This window comes from Salmo salar, chromosome ssa24 (genome assembly GCF_905237065.1).
Source record: "Salmo salar chromosome ssa24, Ssal_v3.1, whole genome shotgun sequence".
Classification (NCBI taxonomy): Eukaryota; Metazoa; Chordata; class Actinopteri; order Salmoniformes; family Salmonidae; genus Salmo; species Salmo salar.
The window spans coordinates 36,297,814-36,313,118 of record NC_059465.1 but is presented as its reverse complement, the minus strand read 5'-3'; the positions used below and the strand labels follow the sequence as shown (position 1 = coordinate 36,313,118).

General features: G+C 46.9%; 1 protein-coding gene across 2 annotated transcripts in view; it reads right to left on the bottom strand.

The window, feature by feature from the left end:
• Positions 1 to 7,226: 7,226 nt before the first annotated feature.
• The window catches only part of frmd3 (FERM domain containing 3), an 85,619-nt gene continuing 77,540 nt past the window's right edge, over positions 7,227 to 15,305 (bottom strand). For both annotated transcript variants that reach the window (XM_014172571.2, XM_014172574.2), the window contains one exon: positions 7,227 to 9,507. In XM_014172571.2, coding sequence (XP_014028046.1) covers positions 8,813 to 9,507 — 695 coding nt within the window. In that variant the 3' untranslated portion in view covers positions 7,227 to 8,812. The remainder of the gene's footprint in view (positions 9,508 to 15,305) is intronic.

Sequence of the window (15,305 nt, the reverse complement as noted above, 5' to 3'; positions counted from 1 at the left end):
CACTCTCTGACCCTCTGGTTACACCCTCTGACCCTCTGGTTACACTCTCTGACCCTCTGGTTACACCCTCTGACCCTCTGGTTACACTCTCTGACCCTCTGGTTACACTCTCTGACCCTCTGGTTACACCCTCTGACCCTCTGGTTACACCCTCTGACCCTCTTGTTACACCCTCTGACCCTCTGGTTACACTCTCTGACCCTCTGGTTACACCCTCTGACCCTCTGGTTACACCCTCTGATCCTCTGGTTACACTCTCTGACCCTCTGGTTACACCCTCTGACCCTCTGGTTACACCCTCTGACCCTCTGGTTACACCCTCTGACCCTCTGGTTACACCCTCTGACCCTCTTGTTACACCCTCTGACCCTCTGGTTACACTCTCTGACCCTCTGGTTACACTCTCTGACCCTCTGGTTACACTCTCTGACCCTCTGGTTACACCCTCTGACCCTCTGGTTACACCCTCTGACCCTCTGGTTACACTCTCTGACCCTCTGGTTACACTCTCTGACCCTCTGGTTACACCCTCTGACCCTCTGGTTACACCCAGTATCATGTGAACTACACCATCTGACCCTGTCTGCATTCCCACCGTCCCGTCCTTTCGCTGCTCCTCGTTGGCACTCCAATCATACCCATGCTGAACTCGAAATGACAGAATGTGAGATAAACTCAATGTACTAAAGCCTTGATTGTAAGGTTGTAAATATACTGTATGCCATCTATGCACTTAAGTAAAATCAACAGACCAGAAGTACAGACACGAAACTAGTAGCCTACACACATATTCAAATGAAAGCGGTTTGCCATATAAATGTTTACTTGTTGCTATCATTTGCTATAAGAATAGTTTCTTACCCAGAAGTCTCTCCACTCCGGTCCTTCAGCTGCTGCGCTGCTCACACAAACGTTGTTATAGAAACAAGACACATACTTACTCACCAAGGGAGACTGCAGCGAGAGACGGCCCACTAGAGGGCTTGGCCGGTGTCTCCATAGCGACAAACGTAAATACAAATGTATACCCTCATAGAGAAAGTAAATGCATGCTTTCAAAAGACAATACTTTATAGTAAAAACAATATTGTTTCCACATTAATAATGCAGTCATAGTCAACCACATAAATAGACCTACTCTGCAAGACCACGATACAGAGACTATGGACTGTGAAATCTGAGAAGCGACACTTGAGGTCATTCTTTTTTCTTTTTACCTTTATTTAACACTTTGACTATAATAGCTGACTGCAAGAGCACTGTGTGTTCACTTTATACCGAGGCCTGTGCTCTTTATCGTTTTAGATTACATTAGGTTCTTTAGCTAAGTTATTGACATGTTGATTTACTCATTATACCAAGAAAGAAAGAAAATGGCTCTGCATTCACTGTGTATAATCTCCTTTTAAACAACCGGGTCACACCACACACGAGTCACGTACACTACACCATGGGGTAGAGTTACATAGGCTTTAGGTAAACAAAATGGGTTTTAGAATTTGTATTTCAATGTACAGTCCACATAAAGCACAAGCTTAAAGGCCCAGTGCAGTCAAAAACATGATTTTCCAATGTTTTATATATATTTCCACACTTTGAGGTTGGAATAATACTGTGAAAATGTGAAAATAATGATAATGCTCTTTTAGTGTAAGAGCTGTTTGAAAAGACGGGTGGGATGGAGTTTTTAATAGAGCAATAAGAAAGAGATCCAAACCTCTCTGCCAATAACAGCTAGATTTCTGTTTTCCTCTCCCCACTCAAGACTTCTCATTTTAGTCATTTAGCAGACGCTCTTATCCAGGAGTGACTTACAGTAGTGAATGCATACATTTCATTTAAAAAAAAATCCCCATACTGATCCCCCATGGGAATAGAACCCACAACCCTGGCGTTGCAAACACCATGCTCTACCAACTGAGCCACACAGGACAGACAGCTGTTGCTTATTGATAAGTAGCTATTCTTGTTGACATTTTTATTGAAAGCAACCACAGCAAGGTACTTAATTGTTACCCAGAAATTATTTGATATTGAGATAAAAATGGCTACATTGGACCTTTAATTAACCTTATTTGCCAATATTGTTAAAATATCATGATAGGTTTTCTGATTGAAGGTTGCGCTAATTTCAAAAGTGTACATGCTCTTTTATGTTCAATAAATTCATTAACTTAACACTACACCATATTTCAATATATATTCATTTGGGGGCTTTATTGTGGCAGTATTAACATATAAAACAACCATGTTTTTCTTTGAACATACAAACATTCAAAATTCACTTTACAAAGTTCATAAGGCTTTGTGTTCCAGCAGTGGTCAAACAACTGAAAACTTGCTCTTTTTTCCAATTACTCCCAGAGTTGTTTTAAAAGAGACCGAATAACAAAAACAAGTCCTACGAACTGATAACAACAAACAGCTACGGAGCGTAACGCTGCTATCCGTGCAAAACACGTTACATGCCCATTTAACATCCAAATAATTTATGAAAGAACATCTCCTTCCATCTGTACCATGTGATGTCTTACAGGTTTGCATATACGTGTCATACACCTGGACGATCTTCATCCATTTTGCATTTTTTAATCAGATCACTTAAGAGAAAGTGGGTGGTACGTATGACATCAACTCATGTGATTGCATGTTGTTCTTTAATCACAGTATTTGTGCTGAGCAGTCTTGATGGCCAAATCAGCAGTGTATAAATTGCATTTCAGTCTTTCAACTTGATGACATAGTTTTATCACTAGCATGGTACTTTCAACTCTTAGTCCTAAAACACTGATTGAAAAACATTAAAAACAAACTAAACATGTTCTGTAGCTCAAATAAAAGAGCTTAATTGTGGGCAGTTTCCCTGCTAAGAAAACATTATAGAAAGGCTGAGAAATAGATAATACAAAGGATAATGCTACGGTGTCATTGGGCTTTAGAGCTTTATCATCCACAGAATACCACGGCCTTTGTCATAGGCCGACTTGTTATGATATGGCTAACATGATGTGTGTGTCCATGCTAACATCATCAGTGACATCTGTTAGCAATAAGGTCAGGTGTTAGACATCTAGCTATGTTTATGGTCACAGACACAGAAAAGCAACCCATTCTACTTAAGACACAATTCCAAATGGACAATAGTCCCCTGTTTTGAAATGCAGTATCAAACGTGCTGGATTTAAATCAAATGAATCTGCTAAACTGGTTTTATGGTTCTACATGATCACTGGTTTCATTATGCATTTCATCTGACCATCATTATATCATTTCATTTCTTGCCATCTGATTGGCTTCTTTTAATGCCCCAAAAATTTCAGGCGGACAGTTGGCTTCTAGTGGCTTTCAGAATAATGAACACTGAACTGAAAACCCCCTACACCTCGCACAACGCCACTCAAGGTTATTCTGTGCACTACCCACTGTCCTTGCTAAAATATGGATGTCGTGCATGCATCTAAGCTGGGAGGTAGCCTACACATGGGTCGCTTACAAGGGAAAGACACAAAGAAAGAAAGTTCTGCACCATGATTGGCTTTTCTCTATATAACAGTATTTACAGACGAAGGCATGCAGTCTGCAGTTCAGAGCTCATCCACGGCATGAGTGAGGTCAGGCCCACTAGAGGGTGTGGCCTATTAACAAAGTACTGACGCGAGGGCATGTCTTATTGTACATGTGTATACATTAGGCCTATACATTGTGTGTGTGTGTGTGTGTGTGTGTGTGTGTGTGGGGGGGGGGGTGTACCTTGAAGTGTGTAATGTCTCTGAGAAAAAGCAAACAAGTAAGGTTTGAAGTCAGTGCCGTGGGAGAACATCTCCTTGGTTCAGCCCACTGTTTAAAGCTGGTTACGCATAACGTTATCGTTTATTAACATGAAAACACATTTGATGATGACACTGTGGCTAATAGAATAGGGCAGATGAGTTAAATACATTGTGGGTCATTAGAGTACTTGTAAATTGGGATCAGAAGACTGAGCTGTGACAATGAGTCAGTGCCTGTGTGTTAGAGAATAAAGATACAGAATTGAACTGACATTTATGGCTACAACCCTGTTGAGATATAATGATAGGGTTAATTAAAGGATATTTTATATTCACAAAATGTTTACGACTATAAAGTAAAGTTGTGTGTTTCAATGTGGTGTTTGTTTAGATCATATTGTGTTTGCACACACAGAGACATAATTCAACGTGCGTATGTCCTTTCCTGAGAATACGGTCCAAATTGATATACACTCAGTGGCCAGTTAATTAGGTTCACCCCGTTCACGAAAATTAGTCGCTCCTACAGATAGTGAGTCAGGTGGCCGTGTCTTGCTATATAAAGCAGGCAGACAGGCAGGGAGGCATTCAGTTACTGTTCCATTGAATGTTAGAATGGGCAAAACCAGTGCCCTAAGTGACTTTGTGCATGGTATGATCGTCGGAGCTAGGTGCGCTGGTTCCAGTATCTCAAGAATCGACGGCCTCCTGGGCTTTTCACGCATTACACTGTCTAGGGTTCACCGAGAATGGTGCGACAAACAAAAAACATCCAGTCAGCGGCAGTCCTGTGGGCGAAAACGGCTTGTTGATGAGAGGTCGAAGGAGAATGGCAAGAATCGTGCAAGTTAACAGGCGGGCCACAAACAGACAAATAACAGTGGTGTGCAGAACGGCATCTCGGAACGCACAACTCATCGGTCCTTGTCACGGATGGGCTATTGCAGCGGACGACCACACCAGGTTTCACTCCTATCAGCTAAAAACAAGGAGAAGCAGTTCCAGTGGGCACATGATCACCAACACTGGACAATTGAGGAGTGGAAAAACATTGCCTTGTCCAACGAATCACGGTTTCTGTTGCATCATGCTTATGGCAGAGTCAGGATTCAGCTTAAGCAGCATGAGTCCATGTCCCCATCTTGCCTGGTATTAACGGTACAGGCTGGTGGCGGTGGTGTAATGGTGTGGGGAAGGTTTTCCTGGCACACGTTAGGTCCATTGATATCAATTGAGAAACATTTCCATGCTCCGAAGAATTCAGGCTGTTCTGGAGGCTAGATGGGTGTACCTAATAAACTGGCCATTAAGTGTATTTCGCTATTTTGGCTGATCAGAATTCTGTTCATGTAATCATCCTGTATTATCTTTCACTCACAACCAATTAATCTGAACATGTTTTTCCCCAACAAACAGCTGTCCCTCAATATTACTGTACTTAAGGTAACATAATACGTAGATATTAGACTGACAGCTCTACGGCCCTCCCATTCAAACCATCACTTACCAATCATCTGTCACGATACTTCACCAATATCTTACTAATGCATCATCTTATTGGTAAACTACTACAATCATAAAATAACAGCCATGAATGACTTTCCTTTTTTATACAGCCTGGCATTTCAGTTCCGACTGACCGTTAGATATACAGTGCCTTCGGGAAAAGTTTTCAGACCCCTTGCCCACCTTTTGTTACGTTACAGCCTTATTCTAAAATGGATTAAATAAATAAAAATCCTCAGCAATCTACACACAATACCCCATAATGACAAAGTGAAAACAGTTTTTAGAAATGTTTGCAAATTTAACAAAAATAAAAAACAGAAATACCTTATTTACATAAGTATTCAGACCCTTTGCTATGAGACTCGAAATTGAGCTCAGGTGCATCCTGTTTCCATTGATCATCCTTGAGATGTTTCTACAACTTGATGGGAGTCCACGTGTGGTAAATTTAATTGATTGGAGGTGATGTGGAAAGGCACACTCCTGTCTATATAACAATCCCATAGTTGACAGTGCATGTCAGAGCAAAAACCAAGCCATGAGATCGAAGGAATTGTCCGTACAGCTCCGAGACAGGATTGTGTCGAGACACAGATCAGGGGAAGAATATCCCCAACAAGACTCTTCCTAGAGTTGGCTGCCAGGCCAAACTGAGCAATCGGGGTAGAAGGGCCTTGGTCAGGGAGGTTACCATGAGCCCGATGGTCACTCTGGCAGAGTTTTAGAGTTCCTCTGTGGAGATGGGAGAACCTTACAGAAGGACAACCATCTCTGCAGCACTCTATCAATTTATGGTAGAGTGGCCAGACGGAAGCCACTTCTTAGTAAAACACACATGACAGCCCGTTTGGAGTTTGCCAATAGGCACCTAAAGACCAAGATTGAACACTTTGGCCTGAATGCCAAGTGTCACATCTGGAGGGAACCTTGCACCATCCCTACGGTAAAGCACGGTGGAGGCAGCTTCATGCTGTTGGGATTTTTTTGAGCGGCAGGGACTGGGAGACTAGTCAGGATTGAGAGAAAGATGAACGGTGCAAAGTACAGAGAGATCCTTGATGAAAACCTGCACCAGAACGCTCATGACCTCAGGCTGGGAATTAGGATCACCTTCCAACAGGACAACAACCCTAAGCACACAGCCAAGACAACACAGGAGTAGCTTTGGGACAAGTTTCTGAATGTCCTTGAATGGCCCAGCCAGAGACCGGACTTGAACCCGATCGAACATCTTTGGAGAGACCTGAAGATAGCTGTGCAACAACGCTCCCCATCCAACCTGACAGGGCTTGAGAAGATCTGCTGAGAAGAATGGGAGAAACTCCCCAAATATAGGTGTAGCGTCATACCCAAGAAGACTCGAGGCTGTAATTGCTGCCAAAGGTACTTCAACAAAGTACTGACTAAACGGTCTGCAGAATCATGTAAATGTGATATTTCTGTTCTTTATTTTTAATAAATTAACAACAATTTCTAAAAACCTGTTTTTGCTTTGTCATTATTGGGTATTGTATGTAGATTGATGAGGGAAAAAAACTATTGAATCAATTTTAGAATAAGGCTATAACCTAACAAAATGTGGAATAAGTCAAGGGGTCTTAATACTTTCCGAAAGGCACTGTATTCTACTGTTGCTAACATCACATATTACAACTTTTATGTTAAAACTCTCAAATCCTCTTGCCAGGAGACTGACTGAAACCTTCAATAAGATCACATTTAGTTCAACACAAACAGACAGTTAACCAAACCTGTGCCACCTGACTCCAATGACATCAGAGAATCTGAAACAGTTCATCTGTGTTGTAAAAGATTGTGCTATATCTTTGTAGTAAAACCCATAGTGCTACCAGTCAAGTCGAGTGACAGTAGTCTTTAAAAATAGTTGACTTTGACCCCCGACCCATAGCTTCAATAAACTTGTAAGTAGATCCTCTGACTGAAAAATTCCTGAAATACTTTGCATCACATTTATTTTTTTACAAAACATTAAAAAGAACTTTAAAGATTTATTATGATCAATATTCATTTTTTTTGTAAATATACATATATACACTATATATACAAAAGTATGTGGACACCCCTTCATATTAGTGGATTGGGCTATTTCAGCCACACCCGTTGCTGTCAGGTGTATACAATCGAGTACACAGCCATGCAATCTCCATAGACACACATTGGCAGTAGAATGGCCTTAATGAAGAGCTCAGTGGCCTTCAACGTGGCACTGTCATAAGATGCCACCTTTCCAACAAGTCATTTCTTCAAATTTCTGCCCTGCTACAGCTTTCCCAGTCAACTGTAAGTGCTGCTATTGTGAAGTGGAAACATCTAGGAGCAACAATGGCTCAGCCGCGAAGTGGTAGGCCACACAAGCTCACAGAACGGGACCGCCGAGTGCTCACTACCGAGTTCCAAACTGCCTCTGAACAAGAACTGTTTGTTGGGAGCTTCATGAAATGGGTTTCCATCCACAGACACGCCTAAGATCCCCATGCACAATGCCAAGCGTCGGCTGGAGTGGTGTAAAGCTTGCCGCCATTCGACTCTGGAGTGATGAATCACTCTTCACCATCTGGCAGTCTGACGGACGAATCTGGGTTTGGCGGATCCCAGGAGAACGCTACCTGCCTGAATGCATAGTGCTAACTGTAAAGTTTGGTGGAGGAGGAATAATGGTCTGGAGATGTTTTTCATGGTTAGGACTAGGCCCCTTAGATCAAGTGAAGGGAAATCTTAATGCTACAGCATACAATGACATTCTAGATGATTCTGTGCTTCCAACTTTGTGGTAACAGTTTTGGGAAGGCCCTTTCCTGTTTCACCATAACAATGCCCCCATGCACGAAGCGAAGTCCATATAGAAATGGTTTGTCAAGATCAGTATGGAAGAACTTGACTGGCCTGCACAGAGCCCTGACCTCAACCCCATCTAACACCTTTGGGATGAATTGGAACGTCGACTGTGAGCCAGGCCTAATTGCCCAACATCAGTTCCCAACCACACTAATGCGCTTTTGGCTGAATGGAAACAAGTCCCCGCAGCAATATTCCAACATCTAGTGGAAAGCCTTCCCAGAAGAGTGGAGACTGTTATAGCAGCAAAGGGGGGACCAACTCCATATTAATGCCCATGATTTTGGAATGAGATGTTCAACAAGCAGGTGTCCACATACTTTTGGTCATGTAGTGTATCTATCTATAGGCTGTGGCTGTTATGTTGCCAGTGATACAGGGTTGCTCTCAGATCTATGTTCTCTCTCTGTCCCGCCCACTCCGCCATTACTGACAGTGTCTGGGATCAATCACTGACTCTGTTATGAAGAGGAGAGTCAATCAAATGAGCTCCAGAGACATATTTGTCTCGTACCTACTAGAAAATCACTGTCCAATCACAACCAATACCCATCAGCTTGTCAGCATCAGGAGCGAGCAGACAGAAACATGGTACAGAGTGAAAGCAACCCTCCCTCAACTTTCCTCCTCCTCCTACTCCTCCATTTCTCTTTCCACTCCTATGTCTCCTCTCCTCTTCAGTCCCATCCCAGCCTCTCCATGGCCATGCTGATCTTACAGAGGATCCAGCGACGCAGCGGGCAGTAGTACTCGTAATGGAACTGCTCAAACTCCGGTGTCTGCCTGATCTCGTGCAAAAACGACACGTCTATGTCCGACTCCAGCAGCAGCAGCAGCATCGGTACGGCAACCAGCAGCACCCCTATCACCATGGCGATGAGGCGGACCGCGCTCAGCACGCACGTGTTCACCCGCTCATTCCTCGTCAGGAGGCGAAGCCCGCTACCTAGCATGCTCCTCCCCACCACACGTGCACGCTCGAAGGCACGGTCACGCACCCTCTCGGCCACCAGCTGGGCCTGGATGTCAGGGTCAGCATGTAGCTCTCTCAGCAGGCGAGCAGGGCTCTGGATGGGGCTCTGGAACAGCAGGTCAACCCCTCCCTGGCCATCATCCACCGGCGTGGGCAGCATGCTGGCACAGGGGTTGTACACCAACTCAGAGATGGTCAGGACTCCACTAGTCTCCTCTTCCTTCTCCTCCTCCTCATCCTCTTCCTGCCCCTCTGCCTCCCCCCCAGCCCTGGTAGGGGCCTCCTCCTCCTTGCGCTGCCCCAGAGCAGAGCCCTCCAGCCACTCTAGCTCTCGTTCCGTGGGGGTGGTGGATGGCTTCAGGGGGGACAAGTGAACAGAGTCCTTCAGAGCCAGTAGTCCTGTAAAAAGAGAGAGCTGATATTCACTTAATCTTATCCACTTATTTGCCCTATCGAGTTTCATGTCAAAACCAATAGCTGATTGTAAAATAAATCTGGAGATTAACTGACTGGAGAATGTCGTCATCCTACAGCTTGGCTCATCTGAGCTACAAAATAGCTGTCATTGGTGCCCCTGCTCTTTCAGCCACTTCCTGAGATCACTACGGTGTGTGTGTTTGTGCATCCTTGTGCGTGCATCTGTATGTGTGTGTGCGTCTATTTTAGAAAGTAATGGCAATAATAAGCTGAAGATAAAGAAGACGTACGAGGCCATTATCCACAAACTCCAACACTAGAACACAGAACAGACTCCAACACTAGAACACAGAACAGACTCCAACACTAGAACACAGAACAGACTCCAACACTAGAACACAGAACAGACTCCAACACTAGAACACAGAACAGACTCCAACACTAGAACACAGAACAGACTCCAACACTAGAACACAGAACAGACTCCAACACTAGAACACAGAACAGACTCCAACACTAGAACACAGAACAGACTCCAACACTAGAACACAGAACAGACTCCAACACCAGAACACAGAACAGACTCCAACACTAGAACACAGAACAGACTCCAACACTAGAACACAGAACAGACTCCAACACTAGAACACAGAACAGACTCCAACACTAGAACACAGAACAGACTCCAACACTAGAACACAGAACAGACTCCAACACTAGAACACAGAACAGACTCCAACACTAGAACACAGAACAGACTCCAACACTAGAACACAGAACAGACTCCAACACTAGAACACAGAACAGACTCCAACACTAGAACACAGAACAGACTCCAACACCAGAACACAGAACAGACTCCAACACTAGAACACAGAACAGACTCCAACACTAGAACACAGAACAGACTCCAACACCAGAACACAGAACAGACTCCAACACTAGAACACAGAACAGACTCCAACACTAGAACACAGAACAGACTCCAACACTAGAACACAGAACAGACTCCAACACTAGAACACAGAACAGACTCCAACACTAGAACACAGAACAGACTCCAACACTAGAACACAGAACAGACTCCAACACTAGAACACAGAACAGACTCCAACACTAGAACACAGAACAGACTCCAACACTAGAACACAGAACAGACTCCAACACTAGAACACAGAACAGACTCCAACACTAGAACACAGAACAGACTCCAACACTAGAACACAGAACAGACAGTGTGTACAGAATATCTTCATACCCTCCTGAGGTGATAAAAGACTCAAGGCTGCGTTCAGCAGTTCAGAGGCATATCTGAAGCTTGAGCATACAGGATAATTATGTGTATATTGTGTGTGCGTGTGTGTGTGTGCGTGTGTGTGTGTGTATGGGTGGGTTTAAAATAGGCCCAGCTGTCTTCCTGCTGTGGATTAAGAAATGTCTCTGGGCTAAACTCCCAGTGATGTGTGACTCACTGCCAGTCTGCATTTCTCCCGTACCTCACAAGAGACATGATGGGCAGACACATTCCCCATTTGCTGGGCCACTTCGAAGACAAACACACAGCGTATGAGCAACTTGTACATATTGTATAAAACACAATGCTTCATTAGGCTAAGACCACATCTACTGTAAGAGTATACAGCCAAAAACACACATTTACTGAACCAACGACACTGCTCAGTAACTATGCCAACGGATTCAAACCTTTGGGCACAGAAAGAGAGAGAGAGAGAGAGAGAGAGAGAGAGAGAGAGAGAGAGAAAGAGCGAGAGGGGGCGAGGACTGTCCTGGAACAACGCGGTAACGGCTGCTATGGAAACAGCCAGAGTCAACAATGAGTTGGCATGCAAATGACCTCAAAGCGATACAGTGGGACCAGAGAGGGAGAGACAGAGAGGTGGAGGGGAGATGGAGAGACAGAGGGGAGATAGAGAGAGGTGGGGAGACATAAAGAGGTGGAGGGGAGATGGAGAGAGGTGGAGGGGAGACAGAGAGGTAGAGAGGTGGAGGGGAGATAGGGAGAGGTGGAGAGGAGATGGAGATGGAGAGAGGTGGAGGGGAGACAGAGAGGTGGAGGGGAGATAGAGAGAGTTGGAGGGTAAGGAGAGAGATGGAGGGGAGATGGAGAGAGAAAGAGGGGAGATAAAGAGAGGTGGAGGGTAGGGAGAGGTGAAGGGGAGATGGAGAGAGGTGAAGGGTAGGAGGAGGTGGAGGGGAGATGGAGAGAGGTGGAGGGTAAGGAGAGAGATGGAGGGGAGATGGAGAGAGGTGAAGGGTAGGAGGAGAGAGATCGAGAGGAGACAGGGAGAGGTGGAGAGGAGATGGAGAGAGGTGGAGGGGAGATAAAGAGAGGTGGAGGGTAGGGAGAGGTGAAGGGGAGATGGAGAGAGGTGAAGGGTAGGAGGAGGTGGAGGGGAGATGGAGAGAGGTGAAGGGTAGAAGGAGGTGGAGGGGAGATGGAGAGAGGTGGAGGGTAAGGAGAGGTGGAGGGGAGATGGAGAGAGGTGGAGGGGAGACATAAAGAGGGGGAGGGGAGTTGGAGAGAGACGGAGGGGAGATGGAGAGAGCTGGAGGGGAGATGGAGAGAGGTGGTGGGGAGATGGAGAGAGGTGGTGGGGAGATGGAGAGAGGTGGTGGGGAGATGGAGAGAGGTGGGGGGGAGATGGAGAGAGGTGGTGGGGAGACAGAGAGATGGAGGGGAGACATAGAGGTGGAGGGGAGACATAGAGAGAGGTGGAGGGGAGATGGAGATAGGAGGAGGGGAGAGATAGGTGGAGGGGAGAGAGAGAGATGGAGGGGAGAGAGAGAGGTGGAGGGGAGAGAGAGAGGTGGAGGGGAGAGAGAGAGGTGGAGGGTAGATGGAGAGAGGTGGGGGGAGTAAAAGAGAGGTGGAGGGGATAGCGAGAGAGGTGGAGGAGAGATGGAGAGAGGTGGAGGGGGAGAGTGAGAAAGGTTTAGGGGAGAGAGAGGTGGAGGGAAGACAGAGGTGGAGGGGAGATGGAGAGATGGAGGGGAGATGGCGAGAGGTGGAGGAGAGATAGCGAGAGGTGGAGGGTAGATGGAGAAAGTTGAAGGGGAGATAGAGAGAGATGGAGGGGAGATGGCGAGAGGTGGAGGAGAGATAGCGAGAGGTGGAGGGTAGATGGAGAAAGTTGAAGGGGAGATAGAGAGAGATGGAGGGGAGATGGCGAGAGGTGGAGGAGAGATAGCGAGAGGTGGAGGGTAGATGGAGAAAGTTGAAGGGGAGATAGAGAGAGATGGAGGGGAGATAGAGAGAGATGGAGGGGAGATAAAGAGAGGAGATAGCGAGAGGTGGAAGGGAGCTGTTTTGTCATTCTAGACACCTCATGGTGATTCTCTCCTTCAAGTCACGTGATCACTGAGGAGTGAGTCCTCTCCAAGTCATCTGATCACTGAGGAGTGAGTCCTCTCCAAGTCACCTGATCACTGAGTAGTGAGTCGTCTCCTTCAAGTCACCTGATCACTGAGGAGTGAGTCCTCTCCTTCAGGTCACCTGATCACTGAGGAGTGAGTCCTCTCCTTCAGGTCACCTGATCACTGAGGAGTGAGTCCTCTCCTTCAGGTCATCTGATCACTGAGGAGTGAGTCCTCTCCTTCAGGTCACCTGATCACTGAGGAGTGAGTCCTCTCCTTCAGGTCACCTGATCACTGAGGAGTGAGTCCTCTCCTTCAGGTCACCTGATCACTGAGGAGTGAGTCCTCTCCTTCAGGTCACCTGATCACTGAGGAGTGAGTCCTCTCCTTCAGGTCACCTGATCACTGAGGAGTGAGTCCTCTCCTTCAGGTCACCTGATCACTGAGGAGTGAGTCCTCTCCAAGTCACCTGATCACTGAGGAGTGAGTCGTCTCCTTCAAGTCACCTGATCACTGAGGTTTGAGTCCTCTCCAAGTCACCTGATCACTGAGGAGTGAGTCCTCTCCTTCAAGTCACCTGATCACTGAGGAGTGAGTCCTCTCCTTCAAGTCACCTGATCACTGAGGAGTGAGTCCTCTCCAAGTCACCTGATCACTGAGGAGTGAGTCGTCTCCTTCAGGTCACCTGATCACTGAGGAGTGAGTCCTCTCCAAGTCACCTGATCACTGAAGAGTGAGTCCTCTCCAAGTCACCTGATCACTGAAGAGTGAGTCCTCTCCAAGTCACCTGATCACTGAAGAGTGAGTCCTCTCCAAGTCACCTGATCACTGAAGAGTGAGTCCTCTCCAAGTCACCGGATCAGTGAAGAGTGAGTCCTCTCCTTCAAGTCACCTGATCACTGAAGTGTGAGTCCTCTCCTTCAAGTCACCTGATCACTGAAGAGTGAGTGAGCCTCCCATATTAATGGAAGAGAGCTCACATAGCAATCACCAGATACTCTCCCTCTATCTCCCTCCCTCCCTCCCTCCCTCCCTCGCTCCCTCGCTCTCTGTTCCCCTGTCAGTTTAGCAGTAGATAATGTAATCACGGGTGGTTCTGTACTCATGTGTACTCAGATCAGGTGACAGACTGAGCCGTTAGATTCCTGCAGCTCCTCCTTAACAACACACACACACACACACACACACACACACACACACACACACACACACACACACACACACACACACACACACACACACGCGGTTTTCCCCGCTATGTCCCGCCACGCTAGCCTTGTGAAACCAGACGCCCCTCACACAGCAGCACAGAATGAGAGATGAATTAAGTTCAGTCCCAGTTCCCAACAACAGATAGCAGAGCTCCATAAAACTATGACAGATACAGTGGACGCTCGTCACTGATGCTCCAGTCCAGCCAATGTCTCGTTCACACTAAACCATAAACAGGCCATTAACAAACAACAGGCTCGACCCGACAACAACGTCAGTAAATCAACAGAGTTTATGGAGCAAGGTTAGAAAGACATGTTAACAGTGTACATTGTTAAATCATTTTTTCCCCCCGGACTGTGACCCATACACTACTGATTATACACACACACACACACACACACACACACACACACACACACACACACACACACACACACACACACACACACACACACACACACACACACACACACACACGCCCCTTCCCATTGATTCCATGGTTCCGTACCGGTTCCAGAGATGTGCTCCCCGTGGCCAAGCAGGCGTACATAGACATCCCGGGCCGTGTGGTTGGCCATGCGGAGCTGCAGGTTGTGACTGGTGGTGATCTTTAACCGGCAGCGCACCGCATCTCCCCGCTCCTCCAGAACCTCCCCACAACCCACACCTAGGATCTCCTCTGTCTCCTCAACCAGTCCCTCACCCAGCTCCTCACCCAGCTCCTCAACCAGCTCCTCACCCAGCTCCTCACCCAGTCCCTCACCCAGCTCCTCAACCAGCCCCTCACCCAGCTCCTCAACCAGCCCCTCACCCAGCTCCTCACCCAGTCCCTCACCCAGCCCCTCAACCAGCTCCTCACCCAGCTCCTCACCCAGCCCCTCAACCAGCCCCTCACCCAGCCCCTCAACCAGCTCCTCACCCAGCTCCTCAACCAGCCCCTCAACCAGTCCCTCACCCAGCTCCTCAACCAGCCCCTCACCCAGCTCCTCAACCAGCCCCTCAACCAGTCCCTCACCCAGCTCCTCAACCAGCCCCTCAACCAGCTCCTCACCCAGTCCCTCACCCAGCTCCTCAACCAGCCCCTCACCCAGCTCCTCACCCAGCTCCTCACCCAGCTCCTCAACCAGCTCCTCACCCAGCTCCTCAACCAGCCCCTCACCCAGCTCCTCAACCAGCCCCTCACCCAGCCC